This window comes from Sinohyriopsis cumingii, unplaced genomic scaffold, assembly GCF_028554795.1.
Source record: "Sinohyriopsis cumingii isolate HCF-2022 unplaced genomic scaffold, ASM2855479v2 utg000555l, whole genome shotgun sequence".
Taxonomy (NCBI): Eukaryota; Metazoa; Mollusca; class Bivalvia; order Unionida; family Unionidae; genus Sinohyriopsis; species Sinohyriopsis cumingii.
In genome coordinates this window covers 232,606-242,853 of record NW_028315910.1, presented here as the reverse complement: position 1 = coordinate 242,853, position 10,248 = coordinate 232,606, and the positions used below count along the sequence as shown (strand labels likewise).

At 36.4% G+C, this 10,248-nt stretch overlaps 1 protein-coding gene across 2 annotated transcripts in view; it reads right to left on the bottom strand.

The window, feature by feature from the left end:
• The window catches only part of LOC149773786 (F-box/LRR-repeat protein 2-like), a 119,417-nt gene that overhangs the window by 19,121 nt on the left and 90,048 nt on the right, over positions 1–10,248 (bottom strand). For both annotated transcript variants that reach the window (XR_016417277.1, XM_089946010.1), the window contains exon 14: positions 8,976–9,188. Coding sequence is in view for 1 of the 2 variants with exons in the window: in XM_089946010.1 (XP_089802136.1) it covers positions 8,976–9,188 (213 nt within the window). In the remaining variant the exon portion in view is untranslated. The remainder of the gene's footprint in view (positions 1–8,975; positions 9,189–10,248) is intronic.

Sequence of the window (10,248 nt, the reverse complement as noted above, 5' to 3'; positions counted from 1 at the left end):
ATATATATATATACCGTATTTTCCGGCCTACAAGTCGATGCGGAGTATAAGTCGAATTGACCAATTTTGTAAATTTTCCCTCCTTCGTCCATATATAAGTCGATTCGGAGTATAAGACAAGGCCAGGTCAATAACTTGGCTTTGTATTTTATACTAGTAACTTCCGGTTGCATGAATATTGATGGTATCGTTGTATGATATTCCATATTACCGGCAATCGTGAAATTGCATTACCGATGCTAACATGCTTGTGATTTTACTTCTGAACTGCTATATTTTGTTATCAATTGACACAGCTGAATAAACAGTCCATGCTTGTTTTATTATAACTGAAAGCACATCCATGTTGTAGTTCATTTTATTACCTGTAGTTACGAACATAACTTATACAAACTTGTCATTTTCTATCATAAGTTTGAAAGTCACGGACTCCGTTAAATCGATTCGTATATATATATATATATATATATATATATATATATATATATATATATATATATATATATATATATATATATACTATTTTTTAAGTGTTTGTTCTGTTTGGACTTGGATATAATTAACATTTTATTACTAATCTATTCAATGATATACCCCACTATTATCTTTATCGGCGAGTTCGAATACAAAGTAATGGGTATGATCTCTTGTCCTTATAACAAATTTTGTATGGACAATGACTTCAATAAAATGTTGACAGATTTTCATTTCCCTAAAAAAAGCCTCATTTCCCTACTGGCAGCCTCGCTGATTTGACCTATTCTGTCGATTCTTGCCCTCAATCTGGTTTCAATTATAGCCAAAGCGCTAAGCATGTTTAATAATAACACTGCATAGCCATGTGGTTGTTGTGACAATGTACATCGTAATTAAAACAAGAATGAATTGTTGATTTAGCAGTGTTTATTGATAATGGAATATAGTAGGCTCGTAATACATGAGGATTATCACAATCGTCAGGTAACTCAAAATACCATCTTTTTTCTCTTTGCAAAAGCTACAAATAAAAACCGCCCTGAATAAAAGAACGATCTTGTACACGGACAATTTTTTTCATCTCTCACTCTCTCTCTCATGCGCACACACACAAGCACGCGCGCTCACAATATATCTGATTTTAGTTTAGTTTAAACCATATTTGTTTTAATTATGATATTCATTGCAACAAGAGCCACATGGCTGTGCATGCTATGATTATTCCTTCCAACTGAAACCAGTCTTGAGTGCAAGATTCAACAGATGAGAACTTTACAAGTTCCAGCTTAAAAGCCACTGTGTAAGACTTGCGTGATTTGACGGGAGGCATTGTGAGATAAGGTGTATGATTTGTACGGGGATATTTATATGAATGATTATGACTGAAAAGATTGATCAAAATATACCGAACTCATTAAAATGTGCCCATACTATAGCAATGAAAACAATGCCGATGGCTAAATTCATTATTTACATCTAGAGAAGGGAGTGGGCATCATTTCCTGTTGTACTTAATCCCACTGATATTAAAAACAGGTAGCGTAATTGATGCAGATTAATGATAAAGAACAATGGGGTACCGGCAATATGGTAACTAGTATCGGTAGCTAAAGCCAATATCAAGGTCTAAACAATTGCGGCTACTGGCTTTGATTGTTGTTGGAAACCAAAGACCAATTTATCAACAACCGGTATAATCAAAGAGCGACACCGAATCATCAGCTGGTTAAGAATGAATATAGGTGAAGTGTTGACATTATAATTTGCTTTAAACTGAATTGCGAAACTAAAAATCATGGATCACTGATGATCTACGAGTACTGGTAGTCCATCTATATATCTGATTTTAGTGTAGTATAAACCTAATTTATTTGAGAAACTTTGTCAAATACAATTAGAAACATATGATTTGGGGGATTGAGTTGAATGCATGATCTACATTATTTTATAAATAATCATAGAACGCTCAAGTTAATATGGACTACATCCCTTTGTAGGATCAATTGGATCAATCAAAAAGCTATGCCGGTAATTGCTCACGTGTGTCCAACATTATACTGGAAAATCAAATATTAATGGATCAGTTATTTCATATCTTTTTTTTTAGGAACAAACAATATGCTTTGAATTAGTACAGTACACTATAGAGTATAGACCGTAAGTGTGCTATGCAACCCGGTGAAGTTTTTACCGGTACGGTAAATTGTTTTCTTTTATTTTATGTTTGAGAAATAAGAAAAAACACGCAGAATGCAAAATAAATAATGACAAAACTTACAAATATAAATGCAGTCATATTAGTTTATGACAATTTATTGACATAGTAATTTAACATGAATTTGTACTTCTATGTGACCTGTTTTCGATTATGCCGATTATAGAGCAATGTCAATAGCATACCGGATACTGTAATCCATATATAAGTCGATGCAATTTCAATGACACAATCCATATATAAGTTGATTCAGAGTATAAGACGAAGACCGAACTTTCAAGTCAAAAAGTATCGACTTATACGCCGGAAAATACGGTATATATATAATACTGGATTTTGTGATCTTGAACTTGAATTTCTGACTCAAAAAGTTTTTGAGAATGTCACCTTGAACTTAAGAGTCTGTACTCCATTAACCTGAAACAGATTTGTGTCACTCTTTAAAGAAGGCATGTTGTCATGGACTCTAAGTTATATCATGGTAACTACTGTAAGACCCCATGCACCACAAGCTGGATCATGGCATGTCATTGTATTAAAGTAAGACCCTATGTACGACTAGGTGGTTCATGGCATGACATTGTAATCAAAGTAAGTCACTATGTACCACTAGGTGGTTCATGGCATGGCATTGTAACTAAAGACCCTATGTACCACTGGGTGGTTTATGGCATGGCATTGTAACTAAAGACCCTATGTACCACTAGGTGGTTCATGGCATGACATTGTAATTAAAGTAAGACCCTATGTACCACTAGGTGGTTCATGGCATGATATTGTAATTAAAGTAGGACCATATGTACCACTAGGTGGTTCATGGTATGACATTGTAACTAAAGTGTGTGTGTGTGTGTGTGTGTGATTTTGACCTTTTAATGCAGCTTGAACAATTTTTTAGTCATATCGCTACCATATCTGCATTGTGGCAGTTCATAGTGATGTCTAGCACTGAGGCATCATGTCGCAGACATGTAGCATGATGTCCTACCCAGTCGCATTATCCTGACACCAGGCTGACCAGTCCTAACACTAACCTCTTAATGCTGAGCACCAAGCAAGGCAGCTGTTAGTACCATTTTTGTAAGTTTTTGGTGTGACTCAGCCAGGGATTGAACCTACAACCTCCCAAATCCAAGGCGGACTCTTTATCCACTAGGCCTCTAAAGCGGTTGTGTAATTAAAGTAAGACACTATGTACCACTAGGTGGTTCATAGAATGACATTGTTAAAAAGGTAAGACCCTATGTACGACTAAGTGGTTCATGACATGTCATGGTAATTAAAGTAAGACCCTATGTACCACTAGGTGGTTCATGGCATGGCATTGTATTAAAGTAAGACCCTATGTACCACTAGGTGGTTCAGGCATGGCATTGCAATTAAAGTAAGACCCTATGTACCACTAGGTGGTTCAGGACATGGCATCATAATTAGTGTAAGACCCTATGTACTAGTAGGTGATTCATGTCATGTCATGGTAATTACAATCCTGTGAACCACTAGCTTTTCTCTAATGATTTTGTATATCAAATTGCTGAAACTGACTCCCTAGACTGGCCTTAAATAGGCAATGGAACTATTTGCCCACCCAGCGTCATTTCAACTGTCTGCCTGGGAGCAGGTTGTCAGCTGACTTAAAATGGATTAGAAGCCAGTGTATCCAGCCTGTTTCAAAGAATGGATTTTTAAAATGGATTAGAAGCCAGTGTATCCAGCCTGTTTCAAGGAATGGATTTTTAAAATGGATTAGAAGCCAGTGTATCCAGCCTGTTTCAAGGAATGGATTTTTAAAATGGATTAGAAGCCAGTGTATCCAGCCTGTTTCAAGGAATGGATTTTTAAAATGGATTAGATGCCAGTGTATCCAGCCTGTTTCAAGGAATGGATTTTTAAACTGGATTAGAAGCCATTGTATCCAGCCTGTTTCAAGGAATGGATTTATAAACTGGTTTAGAAGCCAGTGTATCCAGCAAGTTTCAAGGAATGGATTTTTAAACTGGATTAGAAGCCATTGTATCCAGCCTGTTTCAAGGAATGGATTTATAAACTGATTAGAAGCCAGTGTATCCAGCCTGTTTCAAGGAATGGATTTTTAAAATTGTGCTTACGTTAAGATTTATTTAAGTCACATCCCTCAATGTATTTTGGTTTTTGCTTGCCATTCACAACTAATTTTATTAAAATACTTCCTTGCCTGGTACTTTATTGTCCTCTAGTTGTTTCCTGCCATATAATTATAACCAGAATTAAGCATATCCTATAATTAGAACCAGAATTTGGACATATCCTATAATTATAACCAGAATTAAGACATATCCTATAATTATAACAGTTCTAGAATTATGACATATCCTATAATTATAACAGTTCTAGAATTAAGACATATCCTATAAGAATAACAGTTCTAGAATTATGACATATCCTATACAGTAAAACCTGTCTTGAGAGACCACTGCTATGAGAGACCACCTGTCTTGAGAGACCAGGTTCTCCATGTACAGATTTAGAGATTTTATAGTGTTATAACCTGTTATAAGAGACCACCTGCCATGAGAGACCATTATGTTTTGGCAGAAGGGGTGGTCTTTCAAGACAGGTTCCACTGTAATTATAACAGTTCTAGAATTAAGACATATCCTATAATTATAACAGTTCTAGAATTAAGACATATCCTATAATTATAACCATAAATACGACACATCCTATAATTATAACCAGAAATATGACACATCCTATAATTATAACAGTTCTAGAATTAAGACATATCCTATAATTATAACCATAAATACGACACATCCTATAATTATAACCAGAAATATGACACATCCTATAATTATAACAGTTCTAGAATTAAGACATATCCTATAATTATAACCCATGTTTGAGCACCACACTTACAGCATTGTTAAACTTGGCTTTTATTTTTTAAACTGTGCGATATGCATACCCTAATACTCAGCAGTGTCATATACATACCATAATATGCAGCTGTGTCATATACATGCCACAATACTTAACGGTGCCATAAGCATACCATAATACTCATGCATACCATAATACTCAGCTGTGTCATATACATGCCACAATATGCAGCTGTGTCATATACATGCCACAATACTTAATGGTGCCATAAGCATACCATAATACTCATGCATACCATAATACTCAGCTGTGTCATATACATGCCACAATACTTAATGGTGTCATAAGCATACCATAATACTCATGCATACCATAATACTCAGCTGTGTCATATAGGGGCGCTCACCAATTAATATGTACTTTAGAGAGAGTGACATATGTAAGGTGAAGTAGTTCGCATTTAAAACATGCACAATGGAGAGAATGTTGGCATACCTATATGCTACAGTAATGTAATGTGGACGATATTTCTTTGGATATTGTACTTTTGGAAATTTTACATGATTTAAGCACACTGCTAACTAAAATGACTGCTCCCTTGTGTTAAAAAATCAGCCTGAATTAGTCTAAAGTACACTATACATAGCAGCTATTAAAATAGGGAAAATGAATTTTGCCAGACTAGACAATACCAGCTTCTGAAAGTGCAATGAATGAATTACCAAATATATAAAATGTAAAAAAAGTTATCAGCTCTTTTTTATACAATTTGCCTCTGAAGTTCAGGAAGTGAAAATGACCAAGTAAAGCTAGCACTTTTCTGAAAGGTGCACATTTGAAGTAAGGCCAAGCTGTATACTCTATAACCCATACTACATCCATCAATCATACACCAAAATAAAGGGAATTAAAGGTTCTTTTAATTATACCCAAGATATACAAGGTCTTTTTTAAATAGCCAGTATAATCAGTGAGGAAAGCCAGGGAAATTCTTTTTCTTTAAAATCCTAACCCTATGCAAAATATTAAACTGTAGAGCGCCACCTAATACTCATGCATATAATAATTATAGGTTACTGCATTTGTATGGGAAAATATAAACGAGTTTTTTGGATGGAATACTGCACGAACTTGTGAGTGCAGGATATCCTTCCGATAAAACGAGTTCATATTTTCCCATACTCATGCAGTAACCTTTTTATTATATGCTCATTTTTTATTCTACCTAAGGTTTAATTATATAAACAAAATACACTACAAGAAACAATGTAAATGAATGAATGCTGTATTCCAAACTAAATACACAAGCGCAGATTTGGCATTACACAATGACATTATTATTAATGCGCACATAACTCCGCCCATATAAATTTGAACTTAGTCGTGCGCTCGACATAACTTTCAAAAGAAAATGGCGTGTCTAGTTAAAATTGAAATTTGCAGTCATATTGTGAATGAATGCGCATTGCAACAACTGTTCCATTTGATCTGGAATGAATATATTTTGGTATTTTGTTTCGATTTGACAAAAGTTGTGATTTTGGACTGGATTCATCTATGCAAATTATACATGAAATACATCGGATTGAAGTGGTGCGTGAGAAGCGTGTTTACGTCTGTAAATGTGTTTGTTTCTGTCATTGAATGTTTGAAATCATAATGTGGGAAAAAGACGCTATGGATTTTAATGCTTATTTTATTTTGAGTGCAGTAAGGAGGATGCAATTGCACTTATCATTGAAATTACAGCATAATTTCGAAATGTGTAATCCGGATTGAAAACCGATGACATGGCTCATTGTAATTCGGATTTGCAGAATTAAGAAAATACATTTTGAGGAAATTCAGGAGGTAAAACTGTAAGTATATTTTATTTTGCCATTCTTATCACCAGGTAAAGAAAACAATATATGCCTTGTCACTTGTATGTTATTTGTAAGGACCTAATCTTCCGTCATTTATATAATGTAGCTAGCCTAAATCCAAAACATTGTATCAACGCGGAATGTGCCAAAACAGCTGGGTTATTTTGCAGTCCATGAAACATGTTTTAGTTCATTCAGAAACAAATTTAAACAACCACAACGTAAAGAGTCTCTTATGCGAGTGTACATGATTTGTTTACAAATCAAAAGTGCTGGTGTCTGAGTCTATTGTTTATTTACAAAAGAAAGTAGTTCCTTTATTCACGTGAATGCTATATGTGTATTGCTGCGCGCGTTCAGTATCGGGGAATATTGAACAATTCTGACAATGTAAAGTTAATGGGGAAAAAAATGAGCATATAATACTACTCAGTTGTGCCATATGCATACCATAATACTCATGCATACCATAATACTCAGCTGTGCCATATGCATACCATAATATTCAGCTGTGTCAAATGCATAATATAATACTAATGCATACAGTAACACCCAGCTGTGCCATATGCATACCATAATACTCAGCTGTGCCATATGCATACCATAATATTCAGCAGTGTCATATGCATACCATAAACTCAGCTGTGCCATATGCATACCATAATATTCAGCAGTGTCATATGCATAAAATAATACTCATGTATGCAATAATACTCAGCTGTGCCATATGCATAACATAATACTCATGCATACCATAATACTCAGCAGTGTCATATGCATACCATAAACTTATCAGTGTCATATGTAACCATAATACTCATCAGTCATATATAAACCATAATACTCATGCATACCAACATGCTAAGCAGTGCCATATGCATACCATAATACTCTTACATACCAACATACTCAGCAATGCCATTTGCATACCATAATACTCAATGAATGAGTTTTTCTGCACACCTCCTTACTTCTTAGTTTATGCCACTTGTTTTTTAAATGAAACAACCTTGTCTAGGTCAAGTCAATATACAATCACCAAGTGTTACAAGAAACTAATATGCATTTCTTCAAATTAATAAAAAAGAACTAGTTTTAAGCCAGCTACATGAAGGGTGATCCACTGTCCAGACAACTTTTGTTTTTTCCTCATATTCCAATGAGGCTGACAGTAATTCAGATGGGGCACCCAAATATCTGAAACTTGTTTCAGGGCCCCAAGTGGCAGAGTGGTCTAAAGCGCTCTCCATGACGGATCACTGCCATCTCACCTCCGTCTGCATGGGTTCAAGTCTCGGATTCGGCCAATGTGGGTATGTGAGATAGCTTGCCAGTAGCTTCTCGTGGATCGGTGGTTCTTTCCGGGGTTTTCCCCGAGTTCTTCCTCCACTATTAATACTGGCCATGTATAGCTATCGTGTGTTGAAAAATGGCATCAAATCCCACAACAGCAACTGCAACAGGAAACTTGTTTCAATGTGGTCCCACCCCCAACTGGCTCACCCAGGCTCACCATAGACCCTCAACCACATTACCCCCAACTGGGGAAAAATGTGAATCAAACTGGCTTCCCCCACCATATGGCTGCACTCTGCAGCTTTTTAAAAAATCATTTATTTTGGTATTAAAAGATTATAATAATTCAATAAAACAGTGAAATCACATCAATTTTGGGAACAAAGCCAAGATTATGTTATATCAAAATTTGTTTTATAATGAAGTGTACTATGACAGGGGTAGAGCTGCCATTGGGAAAGAGATACCTCTGTCTCACCTTTCATGCGAAAAACAATCAACAAACCGTTAACAAGGGACCCATTCAATGTTGTCACTACCACCATTGGAGAAGTCATACCTCTGTATCACCTTTCACAGGTTACAAAATAAAAAGACCCTTAAAAAGGTACCCTTACATTGCTGACTCCGATGCAGTCACTACTACCATTGGAAAAGTGATAATTCTGTCTTACCTTTCATAGGTGAGACCATACGGAAACCTTTCTTGTTTGGGTATAAAACAATATACACATGAACATCAAGCTTATTACTACATTTACCTTTAACCTGCGTATGCCTGTGCGAGTGATAAGTTGACAGTCATAAAGTTCAATTCTTTCAAGGCTCTGACAGCCCATCAAATGTTCAAGTGAAGCATCTGTGATTAATGGACAGTTGTCGAGCTCCAGAATAGATAAATGTTCAGTGGCACAGGGACTTGACCCCAAGTGGCGAATTCCTTCATCTGTTATCAACTCACAGTGGGATAAACTCTGGAAAGAACAACTACAGCAAATGCATTGGCATACCTTCAAATTCCACCCTCTTTTAGCTGCATATTCCAAACCCACCTACACACTCCACCAGTCATACCCAACTCCCTCACCACCCAATAGTTATCTACAACACAAAACCACCCAACTGTGATCTGCAACACAGAGCCACCCAATAGTGACCCATAGCTCCTAACTTAAAACCACCCAATAATAACCCACAAAACTATCCAATAGTGACCCATGACATGAAACCACCCAATAGTTACCCACAGCCCCTAATACAAAACCATTCAATAGTGACCAATGACACAAAACCAACCAATGGTGACCCATGACACAAAACCACCCAATAGTGATCTACAACAGAGACGCCCAATAGTGACCCACAGCTCCTAACTTAAAACCACCCAATAATGACCCACAAAACCATCCAATAGTGACCCACGACATGAAACCACCCGATAGTTACCCACAGCTCTTAATACAAAACCACCCAATAGTGACCCATGACACAATACCACATAATGGAGACCCATGACAAAACCACCCAATAGTGTCCCATGACACAAAACCACCCAACAGTGTCTCATAACACAAAACCACCCAATAGTGTCCCATGATACAAAACCAATCTAGTGTCTCACAACATAAAACCACCCAATAGTGTCCCATGACACAAAACCACCCAATAATGTACCATGACACAAAACCACCCAAGTGTCCAATGATAGAAAACCACCCAAGTGTCTCGCAGCACAAAACCACCCAATATTGACCCATGACACAGAACTACCCAATTGTGTCCCATAACACAAAACCACCCAATAGTGTCCCATGACATAAAACCATCCAAGTGTCCCATGACACAAAACCACCCAAGTGTCCCATGACAAAACCACCCAATAATGACCCACAACACAAATCTGTAAAATTCTTCTACCTGTTATAACTGGATATATAAGGTTTACATATCTAAATTGTTAATTTTTGCACAGCTGACTTTTAATCCTTTCATGGGGAACCCAGGGTTGGCAACCTACAATGACAGCACTCTCTG